The sequence below is a fragment of the Myotis nattereri genome (assembly GCF_964212035.1).
Source record: "Myotis nattereri genome assembly, chromosome: 20".
Classification (NCBI taxonomy): domain Eukaryota; kingdom Metazoa; phylum Chordata; class Mammalia; order Chiroptera; family Vespertilionidae; genus Myotis; species Myotis nattereri.
This window is the reverse complement of record NC_138096.1, coordinates 11,823,390-11,847,366: the sequence shown is the minus strand read 5'-3', so window position 1 is coordinate 11,847,366 and position 23,977 is coordinate 11,823,390. Positions and strand designations below refer to the sequence as shown.

The 23,977-nt window shown below is 45.9% G+C and overlaps 1 protein-coding gene across 2 annotated transcripts in view; it reads left to right on the top strand.

Annotated features, from left to right (window-relative positions):
* Nucleotides 1-23,977, top strand: part of PLD5 (phospholipase D family member 5) — a gene marked incomplete at its 5' end in the record, with an annotated part of 172,983 nt that overhangs the window by 50,153 nt on the left and 98,853 nt on the right. For both annotated transcript variants that reach the window (XM_081114485.1, XM_081114486.1), the window contains one exon: nt 19,633-19,769. In XM_081114485.1, coding sequence (XP_080970611.1) covers nt 19,633-19,769 — 137 coding nt within the window. The remainder of the gene's footprint in view (nt 1-19,632; nt 19,770-23,977) is intronic.

Here is a 23,977-nt window from a genome sequence, read left to right as displayed (position 1 = left end):
TGACTGCAAGGGGAGTGCATCTACGGGTTCGACTTGCTCTAAGGTCCCCCCATGATGCGAAGGAACCCTATCTGCTTCTCATCTGGCAAATGCGGTCAGTTACCTTCCCAGAGCAAAGGCGCTCACTGTGTGTCAACCCCTGGACCTCGTGAGAGTCAGCAAGGTGGGGCCTGCTGGGTGGTATACCAGATGGCCAGTGTGACGTGGGCTCTGGCCTAGGGTGGCTTTATTTTTTATTTTTTAAACTACAAATGCGAAAGCATTGCAAATAAGGAAACCCACACTGCATGGCTACTAACAGCTTTAAATTGTTCCAAAGCCAAGGAAATGCCTCGATGTTTTCCAATAATATTTTGTAAATATGTAGGACATCAGTGCTATGTTTTAATCACTTTCGTAATCTTCATGCTTCCTTTTAGGCAGATGATGTTGTTGTTGCTGCTGTTATTGTTGTTATAATGATCATCATCCTGATTGTACTGAGGCAAGGCACAGAGACGTTAAGTACTTTCCTAAGGACACACAGCTGGTGAGAGAGAGTGCCAGGGTGGGGCCCTGGCTTCTTTTATTTTTATTTTTTTATTTTTAAAAAAAATATATTTTATTGATTTTTTAAAGAGAGGAAGGGAGAGGAATAGAGAGTTAGAAACATCGATGAGAGAGAAACATCGATTAGCTGCCTCCTACACACCCTCTACTGGGGATGTGCCCGCAACCAAGGTACTTGCCCTTGATCGGAATCGAACCTGGGACCTTTCAGTCCACAGGCCGACGCTCTATCCACTGAGCCAAACCGGTTAGAGCAGTGGTCGGCAGACTGCGGCTCGTGAGCCACATGAGGCTCTTTGGCCCCTTGAGTGTGACTCTTCCACAAAATACCACGTGTGGGCGCGCACGTTACAGTGGGATTGAAACTTCGTGGCCCATGCACAGAAGTCGGTATTTTGTGGAAGAGCCACACTCAAGGGGCCAAAGAGCCGCATGTGGCTCGAGAGCTGCAGTTTGCTGACCACTGGGTTAGGGCATGCCCTGGCTTCTTAAACTGCCTCACCACATAGCCTTCGAAGATACAGTGAAGGGAAGCCAGGCCAAATCTCCCATGTCGCAGCCTCAACAACTTCCAGTCTTGGATGTGTCTCTTCCCTCCTCATGTCCAGTCTGCTCCTAAGTCAGGTGTGTTCTTCCTTCTTGATGTCACCTGCATTGGTGCCCTGGCATTTGCTCAGTGTGATGCTGTGATTTATGACATGACATATATATTGGCCTTGGTCCTGTTTCTGGCACAGAGCTCCTAAGACCCTTGGGATTTCCCACGTGATGAGAGCAAAGTGTCTCTTGTTACGTTAGGGAGGTGACTTTTGGAACGCAGCACATAGAATAAAGGGGTGAGTAATTATATTCATTAGGATGGGTGAAATACTGATTGTCAAGAAAGGGGCTTGTGTGGTGACAATTTTAGGGGGTTGAATGTGTTGGTGTCTTTGAGTTTCTCCTTGAAGATGGTGTCAAGGGCATTAAAAATTATAAATTGCTCATAGCAGCAATATCATAAAGATGAATAGCCTCCCTCGTTCATTTTTCTGTGGTCTCCGGTGAAGGAATCATACTGCATGGGCTCAAGGAAGTGCAAAACTAAGCAAATATGAACTCGGTTCAAATTTCCATCCCATTAGTCGGCCTCATGGGTACCGATGACTCCTGATGGATGCTGGACAGGTCGCATTGGGTGAGAAGACCCAGACCTAGTATGTAGGGATGATGGATAAAAGGCATCCATTGACGTCGTTGCTGATGAAGCATAAGGTTGATTGTAAAATCAATGTGACAGATGGAAGACCTAGGAATGAACTAGAAGAAACTAATTAGCTGGTTGACCTGGGAATGAACTAGGTTCAAGATGGATGGAATCTCTGGGAGATGCTCAGAGGATTGCAGGAGAAATGATATAATTCAGGTTGGTGACCTTCACTGCAACTTTAAGTACCCCCCACCCCCCACCCCGTGAACGTGGACATGGTATAACATCAGACTCCTCCGGAAGTCCCTCCAGCTGAGCTTATAATAGATCAAGCTCACTCTCCCCTCCCTTTCCTGTTCTTGCTTCAACACTCCGTATTCATTGGCATTCTCAGGTACCCATTAGTGTTTGCCTCTCTCTGTCATCTCCTCTCGTCTTGCTCTTTGCATTTAGCAACCCAATGTGTGAATCATGTGCCCAGAGGTCGTTGGCCCCTAAGGACTTGGCTGTGGGCATCTGCTTTTGGCTCTAGGAAGGGTTCAGACCCCCCAAAATGTATCGCCTTGAGTCAGCCTCCCTTGTGACCCCACCCTAGAAGGGCAGCTCTAGTTCGGAAAATTTGGTGTTTGGAGTTTGAAGTTTGCTGTGGATGTATAGCCTTTGTTACAAAAGTTCTTGGATTAATGTCCTCATTTGTTTAATTACCGTGTTTATTTTAGTTTCAGCCGTGAAATTAAAATATAGTAAAACATGTATAGAAGTGTTTTAGGGAATGGATAAAATCTCTGATAGAAAGGGGGGAAAGTACACCTGTGTGTGCTTAATAAATCTCACTTTTACACTAGCTGTTATGCTCTATCTGATTTTAACGTTTATTTTTTTAATTTATTTTTTTATTGTTAGTATTACAGATGTCCCCCATCCCCCCCCTCCACCCAGCCCTGCCCCACCCCAGGCCTTCACCACCCTATTGTCTGTGTCCATGTGCTATGCATATACGTTCTTTAGTTGATCTCTTCCCATCCTCCCATCCCCCTCCCCCTCTGAGATCTGTCAGTCTGTTCCATTCATTCATGTCTCTGGACCTATTTTGTTGGTCATTTTATTTTGTCCATTAGATTCCACATGTCAATGAGCTCATGTGATGTTTGTCTCTCTCTGACTGGCTTATTTCTCGTAGCATAATGTTTCTTATGAACACTATGGCTGATTAATTAGCTCATAGGACGAGTGGCTCATCAGTGTGGGTGTGTTGTCATAGCAACAGAAGGCTATACTTTAATATACCTAAAACTTCCCCAGTTTGTGTTCACTTAGCATAGAGATCCTTTGCAACACTGTGTTTATTATTTATGTTTAATTAAGTTGAAGAAAAAAAATACCATTTACCTTGTCTAGGACTTAGAATTGCCTATTAAGTTTGTGTGAAAGTGCATTAGCAAATAATGGATAAATTTTTTAAGATAGCTAAAATTAAAGACTACATCAAAATGGTATATGCTTCCTCTCCCTGACCCTCTTCTTCATTTGCTTGAGGTACTGATTTACTTAAATCAAGGAGTTTTCAGTATAATATTTTTATTCAAATATAACATACAAACTGAAAAAGTGCATAAATCATAATTGTGCAGCTCACATTTCTGCACAATGTACAGTCTTGTAATTAACACCCAGCTCAAAGAATAGAACATACTTTTTAAAAATATATATTTTATTGATTTTTTTTACAGAGAGGAAGTGAGAGGGATAAAGAGTTAGAAACATTGATCAGCTGCCTCCTACACACTCCCTCCTGGGGGTGTGCCCGCAACCAAGGTACATGCCCTTGACCGGAATTGAACCTGGGACCCTTGAGTCCGCAGGCCGATGCTCTATCCACTGAGCCAAACCGATTAGGGCAGGACATACTTATTTTTAAGCTTTATATACCCTCCTTCATTTGTGTTCTAAAAAGAAGCAAAAAAATCCCATTGATGTAAAGTTACATCAGTCGATCTTTGTGTAGCCTGGCCAGCCTCGCTCAGTGGTTGAGCTTCAATGCATGAACCATTGATAGAAACATCAATGATGAGGGAGAATCATTGATCGGCTGCCTCCTGCACGTCCCCCAGTGGGGATTGAGCCCATAACCCAGGCATGTGCCCTGACGGGGAATCGAACCGTGACCTCCTGGTTCATAGGTCGATGCTCAACCACTGAGCCATGCTGGATCTTGTACTTTTTGATGCCTTTAAAGATCAAAGGGAAAATATAATTGACTTACCATAGGACTTAAATAAAGTTGGCAGATCGTATGATTTTTTTTTAGTTTGAATTAACCCTTGTGAAGTGAAGTTGGAGTGGAGAGAGGTAATTCCTTTGTTCTCATTTTAGCCTTCCTTGCAACATGGTAACATCAGGATCCGGGCCTTGCAAATAGACGGTGTTCAATACATGTTTGTTGAGTGAATATGTGAAACTATAAATATAGACCAGTATCCTCAGCATATTAATTAGGAAATCTAAGGTGCAGAATAATGGGTTTATGTTGCTCTATTTCCATGAAAAGGGGACAGCACAAACATGAATACATCTCTATTCTGGATTAAATATGTATTCTGGGGCACACCACAGCCTGGTAAGGGTGGTTGCTTCAGAGAAAGAGAACTCGCAAGGGTGCCCATATCTTCTTCTCCCCCAAAACCAACTAAAAAAGTTAAAGAGACCATGTTACTTTAAAACCCTCTGTATTGGGGGCAAGAATTCGAAATTGAAGGTACTGCTGGATTCCTAACGAATATGGGCTCTCGGTTTCTTTTGTGAGCGTTGATAGCTTCCGTTTATTGTAAGAAAAAAAGAATTGACATTTTTGGGTCATTTTGCTCCGTGCCATCTGCCACAGAAACACTGACATGGGGATGAGACGGGCACAATGTCAAGTTGGCACCATTTAGCGTGGGATTAGTTTTAAATGCGAAACATCCCAAGCTTGTATCTCAGTCTTGTTTTCAGTGGCCACGCTTTCTTGTTAAAAGCCTGCCTTTGGTCTCTTGGGCTTTTTTTAAAAAAAAAAAACCGTGGCTTTCCTCCTAGGGCAGTGGTCGGCAAACTCATTCGTCAACAGAGCCAAATATCAACGGTACAGCGATTGAAATTTCTTTGGAGAGCCAAATTTTTTCAACTTAAACTATCTAGGTAGGTACATTGTTATGAACTTCATTAGGGTACTCCTAAGGCTTAGGAAGAGCCACACTCAAGGGGCCAAAGAGCCGCATGTGGCTCGCGAGCCGCAGTTTGCCAACCACGGCCCTAGGGGACTGCTGTTTGGGTTTTCTGTACCGCTGATCTCATTGGGAAGAACGGACCCAAAGGCCCAGGAGTGTGGCCTTTGTCAGCCCTGCCCTCCTTTGCTGTGGTACTCCAGGGGGCGCCACACTCAGCAGCCCGCTGGGCTTCATGCCAGGGGCCTTTGCCTGGGGTCACCCTGGACACAGAGACCATTTGCTCCTCTGTGGTTGTACTGAAACCCGCGTGTCTTGTTGATAAAGGTCTCAGAGATGGTCGGTGGTCTTAAGCTTCAGCGTGGACGACAGATTTCTAGAGACATACCCTGTGCCATTGGGCACTGAGCAGGGGCACGGGGGCCAGGCAGATGGGGGCGAGGCCCCGCCCGTATTATCACGTGGCCCCTCACACTTCACGAGGAATCCCCTGCATTGGCAGCTTCCGTTGTGGCCCTGTCTTATAAGAGGGCCACACAACCCTTTCACAAACAGGCGTGTTCTTCAGGGTGGGAAGAACCCGCTTGGCATTCATCTGGGGGATGACCCAGGCTCATTTTGTGGAGCAACTTTTCGGCCAAAAGTTCACGTCTTTGGGAAACAGGTAGCCTTCTTCAGGGCGTGGGTGTGAGCTCGTGGCCAGCTTGCGGGTGGGCCCAGGTACACGACCTGCCTCTTGAGACAGCCCAGGTGATGAGCAGTGAGCACAGACGCCCAGCCTCAGAGGCGCCCTCTGGAGCTGCGGAAGGGCAAGCAAGGGGGCGGTTGCCATCGGAGAGTTCATCTAGAACAGTGGTTCTCAACCTTCCTAATGCCGCGACCCTGTAATACAGTTCCTCATGTTGTGGGGACCCCCAACCATAACATTATTTTCGTGGCTACTTCATCACTGTAATGTTGCTACTGTTATGAATCGTCATGTAAATATCTGATATGCAGGATGTCTTTTCATTGTGACAAATTGAACATAATTAAAGCATAGTGATTAATCACAAAAACAATATGTGGTTATAGATGTGTTTTCCCATGGTCTTGGGCGACCCCTGTGAAAGGGCCGTTTGACCCCCAAAGGGGTCACGACCCGCAAGTTGAGAACCGCTGATCTAGAACCAACAACTGACTAGGGCTCAATGAAGGGGACCCCTCTCCAAACTCAAATGGGACAGTCACACATGTGCCCACCACCACCACGCTTTGGTCCGGGGTAGTTCAGCACAGGGACCCCATTGTAGCAAGGGACAGAGAGTCTGCAGTGAGAACCCAGCCAGCCACCAGGACAGGAACCAAGTGGCGGTTCATCACATGATGATTCGTGGTCATTTTTGGGGTGTTATGGACTGAATATTCTTGTCTCACCTACATTCATATACTGAAATCCTAATCCCCAATGCGATGGTATTGGGAGCTGGGACCTTTTGGAGGTCCTTAGGTTTAGAGATGAAGTCATGAGGGTGGGCTCCCAGGATGGCTGTAGTGCCCCTATAAGAAGAAGCAGAGCCCAGCCGGAGCGGCTCAGTGGTTGAGCATCGACCTATTAACCAGGAGGTCGCCGTTAGATTCCCGGTCAGGGCATATGCCTGGGTTGCAGGCTCAGTCACCAGCATGGGGCGTGCAGGAGGCAGCCAATCATGAAGAAGAAGAGACAGAACCATTTCTCTCAGCCATGGGAGGACACAGCAAGAAGGTGGCCGTCTGCAAGCCAGGAAGAGAGCCCTCACTGGGAATCAAATTTTCCAGCACCTTGATATTGGACTTGTAGCCTCCAGAATTATTAGGAAGTAAATTTTACTTTGGGAACAAATCCTCATGGTGATTTAAAGATGCAGCAGCCTTGATTGATCCTGAATATAAAAAAAAAAAAAAAAAAAAAAACCACAATGATTTAGATGCCATTGGGAAGGTACTCATGACAAGAAGTAAAAGTGGCCCTAACCGGTTTGGCTCAGTGGATGGAGCATCGGCCTGCGGACTGAAAGGTCCCAGGTTCGATTCCGGTCAAGGGCATGTACCTTGGTTGCGGGCACATCCCCAGTAGGAGGTCTGCAGGAGGCGGCTGATCGATGTTTCTCTCTCATCGATGTTTCTAACTCTCTATCCCTCTCCCTTCCTCTCTGTAAAAAATCAATAATATATATATATTTTTTAAAAAGAAGTAAAAGTGGTAATTAGAAGAACAACAAAAATATTTTATACAGTTTTCCCGTGATGTTCCTGATATCTGCTGCCATGTTGGTAAATGTGGGAAGAACATTTCCAGTCTTGTTTCCAGAACCCGCAGTGAAACTTCGGCTGCTGGTGTGCTTTTCCGTGGGTTAAAGTATTTCCAGAAAGTGCGTTCTCGCTCCTGCGTTAAAGGCAAACATCTGCCAAACCGGAGTTATTAAGCTGCGTTCGGCAGATGTGAACGTTGGACCGGCTTCAAAGGAAATTCAATTTGGCTTTGAGGGTTATTTGAACCTTTTCAAGATCAAGTTTCCCTTTTCGCCTGCATATTATTCATGACATCTTATTTCTCAGCGGATGACTTTCTCGTGGCCGTTCACCTTTGGGCTGTCACTTGCAAAGCCCTGGCTTGAGGCCAAGGGGTGAAGGCACCGTGAAATGTCATCTGGTCGGGCGGGACCACGTCCATCACAGAGGATGGTGGCTGCCTGCGCCCGAGACAGGTTGGCGAGAACCTTGGCCTGGATGCCTCGCTTTCCATCACAGAGGGGGTGACTGCTGACCCCCAACACAGTGGATAGTTTGGCCATTTCTTTGTCACACTCCCAACATCTCCTGTTTTACCCACGTACATGTTTATTATCATGGCTTCTTCCCCTCTAATCCTTTTCTCTGCTGCTGCTTCTAAAATTATACACTACGCCCTAACCGGTTTGGCTCAGTGGATAGAGCGTCGGCCTGTGGACTGAAAGGTCCCAGGTTCGATTCCGGCCAAGGGCAAGTACCTTGGTTACAGGAACATCCCCAGTAGGAGGTGTGCAGGAGGCAGCTGATCGATATTTCTCTCTCATCGATGTTTCTAACTCTATCTCTCTCCCTCTCTATGAAAAATCAATAAAATATATATATTTTTAAATTATACACTTAAAATCAGTGCAATGGTGGCCAGCCAGTGTGGCTCGGTGATTGAGCATTGTCCTTAGAACCAGGAGGTCATGGTTCGATTCCTGGTCAGGGCACATGCCTGGGTTGCAGACTTGATCACCAGTAGGGGGCTTGCAGGAGGCAGCTGATCAATGATTCTCTCCCATCATCTCTCTCTCTCTCTCTCTCTTCCTCCCTCTCTCTGAAATCAGTAAAAACATATTTTTTAAAAATCAAATAAGTACAATTAAAGGTTTGCACAACTGAAAGTTCATTCCACAATTTTTCACCCTGTTGTAGAATGACAATTTGAGATCGTAAAGCACTGGGGAAAACAGAAGTTAGAGGGCTTAGGTTCAGTGTGACATTTAATGAACAGATAACCTGCAATTGAAGAGCTGAATAAATGAGCCCGTGTATTATGCTTCCGAATTTTAAAGATAATGTGACTTTTTTAATAAAAAGATGTTTTTATTGATTTTTAGAGAGAGGGGAAGGGAGAAAGATAGATGGAAACATCAGTTGGCTGCCTCCTGCACGCCCCCTACTAGGGATGGAGCCCACAACCTGGGCCTGGGCCCTGACCAGGAATCGAACAGGTGACCTCTTGGTTCAGGGGTCAGTGTTCACTGAGCCATGCCACCTGGGCAAAGATAACGTGACATTTTGCACAGATAGGAGACTTGCTTGATCAGATCAGTCATTTAAAGGAGTTTGTAAATAGGGCGGACACCCTCACCCCCTTTTCCAACCATGGCTCACTTGTGACTGTACCTACTAGAATAACGTTTGTCTTACGATAAACAGTGGGAGAGGGGGGGAGCTATTTTTCTAGCCAGAGACTAGCTGGGTCCTCCTGGAGCAGAATGTGAGACTGCGATCGGATTCTCGGCCAAGACAGTTGGTGGCGAAATCGGGAGTGATTTCGGCTTTTGTTTCTATAACCCACCAGATCGCATTTATTCTTCAGTGCTCACTGTGTCCGACGAAACTAGGTGTTTCTTGGGCCACCTTTTTGTGGCACCTCCTCTTCCCTCAAGGCTGTGAGGATGCAGTGTCTGCTTCCATGGGGACAATCAGAAGAAAGGTATTTGGAAGTTTCTGAAAGTTTCTAGGACAGAACATCCACCATTTCAGCTCCAGAGAAGTTCATTTTCTAGAAGGGTGGTTCTCAACCTTCCTGATGCCGCGACCCTTTAATACAGTTCCTCATGTTGTGGTGAGCCCCAGCCATAACATTATTTTCGTTGCTACTTCATCACTGTAATGTTGCTACTGTTATGAATCGTCATGTAAATATCTGATATGCAGGATGTATTTTCATAGTGACAAATTGAACATAATTAAAGCCTAGTGATCCATCACAAAAACAATATGTAATTATATATATGTGTTTTCCGATGGTCTTAGGCGACCCCTGTGAAAGGGTCGTTCGACCCCCAAAGGGGTCGCGACCCACAGGTTGAGAACCGCTGCTCTAGAACAAAGAGGGATTCGGTGGTTTTATTCCGGTTACAGTGACTTTCCTCCCTGGTCCCCCATCTTTACGGCTTAGATTTTTTTTCTGTTTTGACAAGAGAAGGAAAACTACCAAGAACATCGAGGAATGTCTGTTCATCAGATTTACTCCTTTAAATGGGGGAAAAGAGCCCGGCCAGCTTGAGTCAGTGGTTGAGCATCGACCCATGAACTGAAAGGTTCCGGGTTGGATTACCGGTCAGGGAACATGCCTGAGTTGCAGGTTCGATCCCCAGTAGGGGACGTACAGGAGGCAGCCGATCAGTGGTTCTCTCTCATCATTGATGTTTCTGTCTCTCTCTCTCCCTCTCCCTTCCTCTCTGAAATCAATAAAAATCTTTATTTTTTTAAAGAAATGGTGGAAGCACGGAGCCTTTACTGGTCTCTGCTGTAGGTGGTACCCTCACTGTGTAATTTACAGCTGTTGTCATTGGCTTGCAACGCCTGCCATGGTTTATGGATCTTAGAGGACTCTGCCTCCACCTGCTAGGCGTCGTATAATGTTATTACTTTGTACGTCGGGAATTACATTCGCCCCACAGTTGCCAGCCTTCCCATACTCACTGATTACCGTATGCAGTGCTATTTGTCACTTTTGAGGGAAACTGCCTCTTGTACATGCTCAAATATTAGAAGGGGAAAAAATGAGCTTGGATGTTAAAGAATAAAATATACTGGTGTATGGGGAAATTTTTCTCATGGTGGGCATAGTAAATAAAAATATAGCTTTACTAGAATAAACCCATATTGTGTAGAATAGCACCAATCAAATTGTTTCTTTCTCTCTAGCCAGTTAAATAATGAATTAATACTGTAACGCTTCCCATAAATTGGTATTCTATAAATTAGGGGACCTTATGCTTCGTCTATTCATATTTTAAATTACTTTCTTTTTTGTTCTATAGACAGAGCTACCTCAACATCTATAATCATTTTCCTTATTACTCTTTGTTTTTCCATCTTTTTACAAGACATCTTACATTTTTTAAAACAGCTGTTTGTGAACTTCTATGCATATATGCATAACCCATGGACACAGACAATAGGGTGGTGAAAGCATTGGGCGAGGGGCAGGACTAGAAGAGGTCAATGGGGGGGGAAATATGGGGGCATATGTAATACTCTCAACAATAAAGATTTTTTAAAAAATAAAAACAGCTCTTTGTAAAATTTTTGATTAATGCAGGGAAGGTCAACATGGTGAAGATTTTTGCAAAAAAGAAAAGTCTTACGTGTATTGTTCTGTCTTGTGATGGGCACTACGAAACCATGAATAATTCTATTTGTTTCACTCATTCTCAAGTTTATGTAAATCAAATCCTACAGTTACCCTGTCACAAACATCTCTGACTAACCTTGCTCCTGAAATGTATTCCATACCATTCTCCCAGCATGAATGGACTTGAAATCCTTCATTCATTTTCTCAGCAACATCGATGGTAGGGAGGGCTGTAAAACATGAAGAAAAACAGAGCTGTGACAGGCTGAAGCCTGTGTCGGAGAATATTCTATATGGAAAACAAATATGCCCCTTCCTTCCCCCTTTTAAAATATTTCTTTTAATTTTTATGTTTTTCAGTTCCAGTTGACATTCAGTATTATTTTGTATTAATTTTGTGTCCAGTGTACAGCTTAGTGCTTAGACAGTCATGTACTTCACAAAATGTTCCCTCCGATATTTCCAGTACTACCCACCTTGCCCCGTACATGGTTATTACAATATTACTGACTATATTTCCTGTCTGTACTTTACCTGCCTGAGACTGTTTACTAACTGCCCATCCGTACTTCTCAATCCCCTCACCTTTTTCTTTTTAAATGTATTTTTATTGATTTCAGAGAGGAAGGGAGAGGGAGAGGGAGATAGAAACATCAATGATGAGAGAGAATCATTGATTGGCTGCCTCCTGCGCGCCCTCACACGGGGGATTGATCCTGAAACCTGGGCACGTGCCCTGACCAGGAATTGAACCGTGACCTCCTGGTTCATAGGTTGACGCTCAACCACTGAGCCACGTTGGCCAGGCTCACTTTTTTCAATAAATCAACAAACAAGTCTCGGTGAGGGTGCAGAGAAAAGGGAGCTCCTGGGCACTGTTGGGAGGAGTGCAGATTGGCGCAGCCACTATGGAGAAACAGTATGGAGGGTCCTCAAAAAATTAAAAATGGAACTGCCTGATGACCCAGCAATTCCACTTATGGGAATATATCTGAAAAAAATCTGAAAACACTAATTCAAAAAAATATACACACCCCTGTGTTCATTGCAGATATAAGCAGACTTTGTATACAGTAGGTGTTTGATAAATGTAGTTAAAACTGAATTCTACTCTTACCTCAATTGTAGGGTCCCAAAGATTAGGAACTACATGTTTATTCTTCCTACAACTGAGGTCTTTAAACAAGCTTGCTTTCAAGTACCATGAGGTTCTTCATTTTGTCCTTCATTAAGCCTCAATATTGGACATTTAGTTATATTGGCCAAGCCATGATCATCAACTAATTTTTTTTTTTTTACATTTTAGCCTCCATTGCTCGCCCACCCCATCCTCCCCTTCCCTCCACCCCCAGGCCCAGAGATAAGAGTTTAAATTAACTAAGAAGAGTTTTTTCTGTTTCATGATTATTCATACACTAGAGGCCCAGTGCATGAAGATTCGTGCAAGATTGGGTCTGCCTTACCATGCTGCCCAGAGGCTCGGAGCGGCTGGGGTGGTGTGGAACGCCATGGCGACAACACAAGTGTCCCACCTGCCGCTCGGCGCCTGCGTATGCAAATTAACCCGCCATCTTTGCTGGGTTAATTTGCATACTCGCTCCTGATTGGCTGGTGGGGCATTGTGAAGGTACAGTCAATTTGCATCTTTCTCTTTTATTAGAGTAGATGTTTTTGAGACAGAATATGGCTTTATTCCCTAGTAATATGGCTTTTTCTTCTAGGGAAGAATGAATAGGCTGAGCTAATGTTACATATCCGGCATTTTCTTAACACATTTCGTACTGCATAGAAATCTCTAAGACATACGCCAGGGACCGCACATTTTTGGGCAAACTGCACATTATTTAAATCATCATAACTACAGATCATGTTGCACTTTAGGTGTTGTTTTTCAATAATTATAACATTTTTATTTACAAAAACAATTAAACAAAGTTCCTAGTACTTTTTTAACGTATGGTACTGCGTAAAACATTTTCCTCTATGAAGAGGGACCAAACAAAATTTACATAAGTATCTAGATTCGCTCCTTTTTCCATGGGCGTGAAAAACGTGAGCAGTCCTTAACAGATGGCCCACGAAACACAAGAAAGCTCGTGAGCGGTACGAAAGGTGTTAAGTGTGTCCCGTGTTTTTGACCAGAGTGCAGTTCATTTGGAAGCATTCCCAAGCCATGTGAGGTGTGAGTGCCAACATCTCTTTCCAACACAAATTGGATTTGATCGTGTTTACGTTGGACGCGTGCAGTTTAGTTCTTTCTTTTCACCTACATTCTCGCTACTCGTGCTGAGACAACCTTCAGCATAGTGACACTTCTTATAGCTTTTCTCAGTCAGTTCACAAACATGTATTGAGCCCGTACTGTGTGCAGAGCACAGCGCTAAGCGTGTGAGGAATGCAGATGAGGATCATGCACAGTCTTGTTCTCCAGCTTGGGAGTTGATTATTGGGGAAGGTTTAGCTTTGTGGGGAAGGAAATGGCTAGAAATGGAATCCTGGGAGGAACCTTGGTAGGCTGCCACTCCACCTGCTGCTCAGTGCTCAGGCCAGCTCCCCCTAGTGGTATCATCTCCCTCAGTTGATCCCTGCGAGTGAGGGGGCTCAGCACCTCCAACGTTTCCTGTTGGAATTTTGGACAACATTGATCCTAGTTAAAAGTATGTCTGGAGCCCTAGCTGGTTTGGCTCAGTCGATAGAGTGTTGGCCCGCGGACTGAAAAGTTCCGGGTTCCAGTCCGGTCAAGGGCACGTACCTCAGTTGCAGACTCCATCCTGGCCCCGGTGGGAAGCAACCAACTGATGTGTGTCTCTTACATCGACGTTTCTCTCTCTGTGTCTCTCCCCTTCCTTTCCACTCTCTCTAAAAATCAATGGAGCCCTGGCTGGTTTGGCTCAGAGTGTCAGCCTGTGGATTGAAGGGGTCCAGGTTTGATCCCGGTCAAGGGCACATTCCTGGTTTTCAGACTTGACCTCCAGTGTGGGGCGTGCAGGAGACAGCCGATCAGTGATTCTCTCACATCATTGATGTTTCCATCTCTCTCTCCCTCTCCCCTCATCTCTGAAATCAATAAAAATATACTTTAAAAAATAAATAAAAATCAGTGGCAAAATATCCATTGATTTAAGTGAGGATTAAGAAAAAAAAAGTATGTCTTGAAATTGTGTAAGGATCTTCTCTGAGCCTTCCATGGGATCTTTCTGTCACATGCCAGGCCTGCAAAAATGCGAAGATCTCCCAAGGGTCTGACGTGTTAATGACTTGGATTGGCGCAATTCTCTCTCTCTCTCTCTCTCTCTCTCTCTCTCTCTCTCTCTCTCTCTCTCTGTAAAAAAAATCAATAAAATATATTTTAAAAAAAGAAAAGAAATCTACTGCTGAGACCCTGCTTCTATGAGGTGATTCCTATGATCAGGTACAAATACTGCAGCCAGAGCCATTTTTTAAAAAAAATATTTTTTTATTGATTTTTTTACAGAGAGGAAGAGAGAGGGATAGAGAGTTAGAAACATCGATGAGAGAGAAACATCGATCAGCTGCCTCCTGCACACCCTCTACTGGGGATGTGCCCGCAACCAAGGTACAGGCCCTTGACCGGAATCAAACCTGGGACGCTTCGGTGCGCAGGCCGATGCTCTATCCACTGAGCCAAACTGGTTACGGCCAGAGCCACAACTTTTAACCACCATGGAGACTTTGGCCTAATTCTTTGCTCATGGTTCTAGGTACTGCCGCACTTCCCTGCCACTTCCGTGGGTCTTTTAGGTGATGAGGTGAGATCCTTTGTTGTTGAGAAGGACACGATCTTCCCACGGGCTAAGTCAGGAATACCCTGAGCGGGTCTGATGGAGGACGGACGGGCGGCAGACTGCAGGTTGAAATGCTAAACCTTTGCCTTTCACTGCGACAGCACCAGCGCGGAAGCAGAAGCACATCATCTCTGTCATTTCCAACGTTTCAGTCATTGGAAGTAACAATTGCACCAAGGGCATTTGACCTTGGCATCAAACAGTAGATGCTTTGCAGGGTTTTGCTCGTGGAAATGTTTGAAAAGTAGGTTCTTTATATGCCAACGGAGAGAAAGGGATATAAAGATTAATCCTAAGAAGAGAGTGAATGTTAAAAAGCTCAAGCAGCCAGCCCGTGTGGCTCAGTGGTTGAGCGCCGACCTATGAACCAGGAGGTCACGGTTCCATTCCCGGTCAAGGGCACATGCCCAGGTTGTGGGCTCGATCCCCAGTGTGGGGCGTGCAGGAGGCAACCGATCAATGATTCTCATCATTGACCTCTCTCTCTCTCTCTCTCTCTCTCTCTCTCTCTCTCTCCCTCTCCCTCTCCCTCTCCCTCTCCCTCTCCCTCTCCCTCTCCCTCTCCCTCTCCCTTCCTCTCTCAAATCAATAAAAATATTTTTTTTTAAGTTGAAGCAGAGAATGAGGAAAGAAACAGTTTTTAGGATATCTCTCCTTGCTTCTCTCTGCCTAACTCCAACTTAAGTGCCAGCACTGGAAGGTTTTGTTGTTTTTTTCCTTTTTCCAGTTGGCCAGGGTCTGTCCTTACTGGCCAGTTAGTTACTGTAAGCGGGAACTTTAATAATTTGTACTATTATTCCTAGGAAACCACATCAGGCTTTTAAACACTCTAGCGATGCTATGGAGCAGCATTGAGGAGCCTTCTGCAGGACGCCAGGCTTGTGCTGTGGATGAGATTGTATCTCTCTGAGCTCATAAAACAGAAGGGTAGCCGACATCCAGGGTCGTTGGGCTCCCATAAATCCACGGAGCTCTGACGGGGATGCTGATGTACCTTCGGGGCCACTGTTTACCTTGATCTCACAGAAAACACGGCGGACCACTGTGGAGAGAGCTCGATGGATGTCTACCCTTCAAGGCAGATGAGCTTGAGTCTTATATCATTTTATATTATTAAAGGGAAGAGCATAAAAAGTCAGAGTGCCATATCTATTTCAGTCTGCTGCTTGGGTACCGCTCAGAAAATCTTAAACTGATATTTGTCCCTCTAAGAGTGCTTGAGGGAATTTTAAATTCTAGCACAGTGAGACACTCATCACTGTTTGGGGATTGCAGTTGACATTGTTTTAGATGGTGCCTGTTACCACGGTAATATCATAAATAACATCTAAACAGGGAAAGCAGACGTTGTACGGATGACCGGGTTTATGAAAACTCTTGGCGTAGATCATTAAAACCAGTTGAGAGTGTCAGCAATTATAAGATGCACATTAAAATGCAAATGCTCTTTTGATTCATTAGAAAATTAACCCCAAGGTGATGTGCGTGCCAGGGGTCGAGAATTTAAAATCGGAGAATAATTATATTTCCACACTTTAGAAGGTATTTATTTACTTACACGGACAGGACACTGGTTACTACTGCCGATGGAAAAGTGGCCTGCCATTGGTCACTTTCCCCTCGTTCCAGGTTCATATTCTTTACCGTCCAACCTCGACTTGAGGACTCACCCAACACCCCGTCTTCTCCATGGCTTTTAATCATCATCCCTCTACCCTGTCTCGGTCACCCCCTGCCATGATTACACCTCCGATGTTATTATTAGCAGGATAGTGTTGGATCGACTCCACTTTCAGCTCATGTGCAACATGACTGATTTTATTAAATGCATGTCCTTCGGTCCACACACGTGGACATCTCTATTTAATTAGGTCTTTGATCTCTTATATACAAGGGAATATTACTCGGCCATAAAAAAGAATAGTCTTACCATTTGCAACAATGTGGATGGACCTAGAGCAGTGATGGCGAACCTTTTGAGCTCGGCGTGCCAGCATTTTGAAAAACCCTAACTTAACTCTGGTGCCGTGTCACCTATAGAAATTTTTTGATCTTTGCCACCATCGTAAAACAAAGACTTATATTTTTGATATTTATTTTATATATTTAAATGCCATTTAACAAAGATAAATCAACCAAAAAACTGAGTTCGCGTGTCACCTCTGACACGCGTGTCATAGGTTCGCCATCACTGCCCTAGAGAGTATTGTGCTAAGTGAAATAAGCCAGGACAGAGGAAGGCACATACCATATGGTTTCACTTCTATGTGGAAATCTATAAAACAAAGAACAGAAACAGATCAGAGACACTGAGAATAAACCTGATGGCTGCCAGATGGGATGGGGGTTGAGGAACTGGGTGAAAAAGACGAAGGGATTAAGAAGTACAAATTGAGAGTTATAAAAGTGTCACAGGGATGTGAAAGGACAGCATAGGGACTATAGTCAATAATTGTAATAACCATGTATGGAGCCAGGTGGGTACTGGATTATGGAGGGATCACTTCACAAATTATATAAATGTCTAACCACTACACTGTACACCTGAAACTAATACAAAATAATAATTGAATGTCAACTGTAATTAAAATAAACAAAAATTTTAAATTAAAAAAAAATAATTTTCAAAAATAGTAAATTTCCATATTCACCACCTAAATCCCATGATCGTTAAGGTCTGCTACATCTACTGTTAATATTGCTGTCCTCTCTGAAAGTCAGGCAAGTGCTTCATTGGGGTGTGGAATTTTAGAGTGAGGAATTGGGGTCACCGTCTCCTCCAGGGCTGACACATTAGTTTCACTGAACCCCTTCACAAAGACACTGCAGCCCTCGCTGGTCTGGCTCAGTGGATAGAGCGTCCACCTGCGGACTGAAGGGTCCCGGGTTTGATTCCAGTCAAGGGCACATGCTGGGGTTGCAGGCCCCATCCCCAGTGTGGGGCGTGCGGGAGGGAGCCGATCCATGATTCTCCCTCATCATTGATGTTTCTACCTCTCCCTGTCCCTTCCTACCTGATATCAATAAAAATATATTTTTTAAAAAAAGGAGATACATAGGAGACAACATGTAGATGTCACCACCCACTTCTGGAGGGAGCCAACTCTTCACATCAAAGCATATTCCCAATAACCAAGACTTGGAAACAGCCTTCGTGTCGTGGCAGATGATTATATAAAGGGTGTGGCACACATATGCAGTGGGCACTACTGAGCCATAAGAAATGATGAAACAAGTAATATTGGACTTTCTAGTCTTGGCGAGATTTTGTCCTCCTCATGATGCCCGAAATGCTAGAGCTAAGAGGAAAGTAGTTAGCAGATTTTGTGTTTATGAAAATCGACACAGACCGCTTCCATTTAAAGATAAAACGAAACAAAAGCAGAGGCGGAAGCTTTTGCGGCAGTAGAGGAAAGTGAGAACTAAACAGAAAATTAAGAGAAAAATAAATGCATAAACAAATAAAACTTGGTCAGAGCAGAATCCCCCAAAAAGGAAAAGATGGGGCACAAGTAAATGAAAAACAAGGAAAGGGGGGAGGGGAAGAGTTCTGACATCAAAGATTGGGACGTAGAGCAACTTCTTAAATGTACAAAAATCTTGCCCAGCCGGCGTGGCTCAGTGATTGAGCATCGACCTATGAACCAGGAGGTCAGGGTTCGATTCCCAGTCAGGGCACAGGCTTGGGTCTCGGGCTTGATCTCGAGTAGGGGGTGTGCAGGAGGCAGCCAATCAGTGATTCTCATTATTGATTATTGGTTCTCATTAGTGATTCATTCTCTCTCTCTCTCTCTCTCTCTCTCTCTCTCTCTCTCTCTTCCTCTCTCTTCCTCTCTGAAATCTATAAAAATATATTTAAAAAATAAAAAGATGGGGCCAGTGACAATGGCTGAGCAGTCTTCAGCAGCTGCTCTGTGTGAGAGGAGGAAAATGCTAGACTCCAGGCTGGTAGGCAGCTCACACTGGTTCCCACTGCAAATCAAAACTTCTTTGGGAGTCGGTCAGTGTCCTCCCGATAGGCGAGGCTGGGGGTCTGGACCCTAGAAGTGCACGAACAAGAATCAACCAATGAGCCCAGTGGATAGAGCGTCGGCCTGCGGCCTGAAGGGTCCCAGGTTTGATTCCGGTCAAGAGCATGTACCTTGGTTGCAGGCTCCTCCCAGGCCCTGGTCGGGGCTCGTGCAGGAGGCAGCCAATCAATCTGTTTCTCTCGCATCGATGTTTCTCTCTGTCTTTCCCTCTCTCTTCCACTCTCTCTCAGAATCAATGGGAAAATATCCTCGGGTGAGGATTAAAAATAAAAATATTTTTTTAGCCCTAGCTGGTTTGGCTCAGTGGCTAGAGCATCGGCCCACAGACTGAAAGGTCTGGGTTCGATTCTGATCGAGGGCACGCAACTCAGTTGCCGGCTGGATCCCCAGCCCTGGTTGGGGCACGTGCAGGAGGCAACCAATCACTGTGACATCGATGTTTCTCTCTCTGTGTCCCTCCCCCTTCCTTCCACTCTCTCTAAAAATCAATAGGGAAATATCCTTGGGTGAGGATTAACAATAAATAAATAAATAACTTTTTTGAGGTGGGGGGATTTTAAATGGATTTTTTGAGAGAGAGGAAAGGAGAGGGAGAGAGAGAGAAACATCAGTGTGAGAGTGGAACATGGATGGGCCGCCTCCTGCACATCCCTGGCAGACCAGGAATCAAACCAGCAACCTTTCGGTGCCTGGGACGATGCCCAATGAACTGAGCCACGCCAGCCAGGGCTTGGCTGCTTTTGATGAGAAAGAAGAAGAGCTAACTGGTCCGGAAGTGTTGATGCAGCGGTTGAATTATTTAAGAGGCTCGCACATCCGGTGTGGGCGTTTGAAGGGTGTGTTGAGGAATGAGCAGGAAGGTGAGGGAAGTCACTGTTTCCCAGAGGGTTCTCCTGGCATCCAAGCAGCTGCCCGGTCCTGCGCCCTGGGAGCGGCAGCCTCCTCACTCTCCTCTCCCTCCTCTTCTCCGCAGTCCCAGCAGAGGTGCATCGTCATCTTCGCCCTGGTCTGCTGCTTCGCCATCCTGGTCGCCTTGATCTTCTCGGCTGTGGACATCATGGGAGAGGATGAGGACGGACTCTCGGAAAAAAACTGCCAAAATAAATGTCGGTAAGAGGTAACAGACAAAAATTCTCTCTTAGGGGGCGGGCGAGAGAGCCAGGGGGCCCTGGACAGTGGAGAGAGGTCACAGCCGCACGTGGTCACCTGAGTTCACTCGCCTCCGGGTCCAGCCGAGACTCTCATTTCGACAAGGAGAGAAAAATGAGTCGTGATTTCATTCACTTTACAGTTTGGGCAGGTTCTGTGCAGGGGGGTGGGGGACAGAATGACAGTCTGCACCCGTCCGCATTTCTGCATCACGGCCTCTGCTTGTGAGGTTCTGGTCTGTTCTGTGACGGCCAAAAAAGGGGGCCCCAAGTGGACGGAGACAGTGTGCTAATTGTTCCATCAGATAGAAGTCAAAAAACACCATCATCTTCATGCCCAGCCAGTGAGGCTCAGTGGTTGAGCATCAACCTATGAACCAGGAGGTCATGGTTCGATTCCCAGTCAAGGGCACATGTCTGGGTCGTGGGCTCGATCCCCAGTAGGGGGTGTGCAGGAGGCAGCCAATCCATGATTCTCTCTCATCGTGGATGTTTCTATCTCTCCCTCTCCCTTCCTCTCTGAAATCAATAAAAATATATTTTTTTAAAAAACAGAGATCAACCACAAAATGACAAGTTACTATGAGTTAGCGCTTATAATGAATTTTAATGATAATTTTCCCCCGTGGGAAGCATCGGTCTAAGTGCCTCTCCTTTCTGGCTTAAAATCAACCACCCGGTAACATGCATGTGAGTTTTTATCCTGACTTTTCTGGGGTCGAACGTCTGGCACACACAAAAAATGTCTGGAAAAGGCCATAGGAGTTTGTTTTCTTTGCAGCTCAGGATATATGAGAGTCTAGTTACCAGGCAGCTGTATTATATGGAAAATAAAGGATGCAGGAGAGAAATCCGTGCACGTTACAGATTTATTGCGTCATGTTCAGAAGGCGTCCCCCAGTATATTTACTTCCCAGATTGGATTTGGGAGAAGAATTGTATTGGGATCCTAAGAGCAATAGAACAATAGCGATGGTCATTCCCTTCTCCCTGAAAGCTCCCAACATAATGTGGACAAGGGGCCAGTGACTCCTACAGGGGAATGGCTCTGTCCTCTCTCTCGCCTCACCCTGCAATGACTACTGCTGGTGCCCGAGCTAGTTTTGCTCAGTGGCTAGAGCGTCAGCCTGTGGACTGCAGGGTCCCAGGCTCAATCCCAGGCAAGGGCACATGCCCAGGTTGTGGGCTCGGTACCCAGTAGGGGGTGTGCAGGAGGCAGCCGATTCTCTCTCATCGTTGATATTTCTAGCTCTCTCTCTCTCCTTCCTCTCTGAAATCAATAAAAATATACTTAGAAGAAGAAAAAATAAAAAGACTACTGAGTACTTTGAATTTTCTAAAGGCCAAACTGTCATAACTGTCTCAAGACAACACCCCGTACCTTTTAGCACACATTGCCAGCTATAGGAAAGAGGGGGCCTTACAATTAGGTCCCGTACACGTTGGGGGAAGCTATCATTGAATCTAATTTTTACTTTGAACTCGTGCACCTGGCATTTGGGTCTGGTTACTTCTTCCTTCTGAGTCAGTAACTCCACGGATGACTCCACACAGCGCCCCCCTCCTTCCAGAACATACTCTTCAATGACCAGCCATGCTCTTGGTTCCTTTCCCTGGGTAGTGGGGTCACCACCTGGCTTCTAGGTGCCACCCCTCTACGCGTCGTCTTTCCTAGAACTGCAGCCCCTCCAGGTCTTCCTGCCTTCTACAGCCTCTTCCCCTGTGTCCCGTTTCTGTCCTACATTCTCGGCCTCACCATAGGCACTTCCTGTGTGTCTGTCCTTGTCCCAGGGACCTTCTGCTTGTTGGGCAACGGTGGGTCCTGGTACCCCACTGGGGTCCCAGTCGCCAGTGGGACAGTCCATTGTTCCACCGTCTTCTCTCAGTCATCCTCATGTGAACCTGATGGGATTTTCTTGCATCGTCCACTCCCTCCTTATCATTGTAGACAACATTGTGTTCTCCCTGGCCGGCGTGGCTCAGTGGTTGAGCGTCAACCTAGGAACCAGGAGGTCACGGTTAGTTTCCCAGTCAGGGCACATGCCTGGGTTGGGGGCTTGGTCCACAGTGTAGGGCGTGCAGGAGGCAACCGATCCATGATTCTGTCTCATCATTGATGTTTCTATCTCTCTCTCCCTCTACCTTCCTGTCTGAAATCAATTAAAATATATGTATATTTTAAAAAGAAAGAAAACATCATGTTCTCACTTCCAGGACTCTCCCCACCTTCTTTGGTGCCTGGCTAACAGACCTCCCACCCCTCAGTCGCATCTCTTGCCACTGTCCTTAGTAACTAGCATGTACTTCCCAACCCCCTAGCCCTGTGCTCGGCAAACTCGTTAGTCAACAGAGCCAAATATCAACAGCACAACGATTGAAATTCCTTTTGAGAGCCAAATTTTTTAAACTTAAACTGTATAGGTAGGTACACTGTTATTAACTTAATTAGGGTACTCCTAAGCTGGCCTTTGCTAAAAACGTCCTCAATCTGATGGAGGTACGTTCGCTGAGGTCGGCCCCTTCCAACTCTCCCATCCACGCTCGTCTTGTAGACTTGTTTCGTCTATCTCCTTTCGTTCATCCTCTCTCTATGTCCTAACCATCTCAACATACCTTTCTCCATCCTCGACACTGCATCTTCTTTCACTCCACAATGTTCCCTAAAATTAACTTAATAAACTTTACTTAAGGTTTTAAGTCAACTTCGCACTGTACGTGCACGCCCGCACGTGGTATTTTGTGGAAGAGCTACACTCAAGGGGCCAAAGAGCCGCGTGTGGCTCTCGAGCCGCGGTTTGCCGACCACAGCCCTGGCCTTTCTGGTTGTAACCACCTCAGGTCAGTGAGTTTAATATCTGCGTCACCTTTGCACCTGCCAGCAACTCCTCCAAGCCAGCCCCATGCAGGGAACGACCATGGACTTCGGCGTCAGAAAGATCTGGATTCACATCCACTTGCTGCTGCTTACCAATCTGTAAACGTGGGTGAGACAGTAATCTCGTTATTTCATTCGTCTCCTGCTTGTGGAGCACCAAAGCCCTGCACGAGGAGGTACAATAGTTAGTGAGACCGTCATGGCGATACTCTGGTCAGACACTCTGTGGGCTGTCAGAGCAGACTCGGGGGCAGTGCTGACATCACAAAAAGCAAACCTGGCCTTGGACTCCGCTCTGCCCCTGCAGGGTTATGAAGACTAGTTTAGTTTCATTTCCCTTAAAAATGGTAGATTAAAAAAAATCTATCTCACCAGGTTCTAAGAGGCCATAGTAAGTTGTGGAAACCTATAACAAAGCATCAAGAAATGCCTACCGCCCTCGCCGGTGTGGCTCAGTGGATAGAGCGTCAGCCTGCGGACTGAAGGGTCCCAGGTTCGATTCCGGGCAAGGGCACATGCCCGGGTTGCGGGCTCGATCCCCAGTAGGGGGCGTGCAGGAGGCAGCCGATCAATGATTCTCTCTCATCATTGATGTTTCTCTCTCTCTCCCTCTCTAAATCAATAAAATAAAAAAGAGAAAGGCCTACCAAGCAATATGTAAATATTAACCCTCTCCTGTTCCTTTCAGAGTCAGAATCCCCCTCCTCCCTTCATAGCTGACTTTCTCTTCCTCCCACGTCCTTGCTTCTCCTGAATCAACTTCCTCCTGATTTTAGTTGCGGGAGGTAAACAGGGACCAAGCACAGGAGAACGGGGGCTATTTATTCAGAACTTGTATCACAGGGCAGTCAGCCACCGTCCCCTGCTTCTGGCCAACTCTCAAAGGCAGGCGGAGGAGGGGGAAACCTTTATAGTAGCAAAGAGGGAAGGTTCAGGTGCCCTGACTGGAGGCTGTTGGCGTGAGGAAGCTGGCGGCCTGCCCACCAGCAGCACGGCGTCCCGGGTGACAGGCTGGGAGTGCCTGTTTGACTCGGTGGGCCCCAGGTCGGAAGTGGGGACAGAAATTAGGGAAGCTGGCACTTGCTAAGCAAGCATGGCCATTTGGGTTCTAGAAGTCACGGCTCAGCCCTCTAGATGATGACTCGGGAAAGTAGCCTGACTCAGAGCAGGCTGGCTTTCCAGGCTAGTTGTTGTAGGTAAGAGGTTGACTCCCTGGGCAAGTGGCTATACTTGGTGGTCAGAGTCCTCTTTTATATACACTAGAGGCCCGACGCATGGAATTCGTGCAAGGGGCT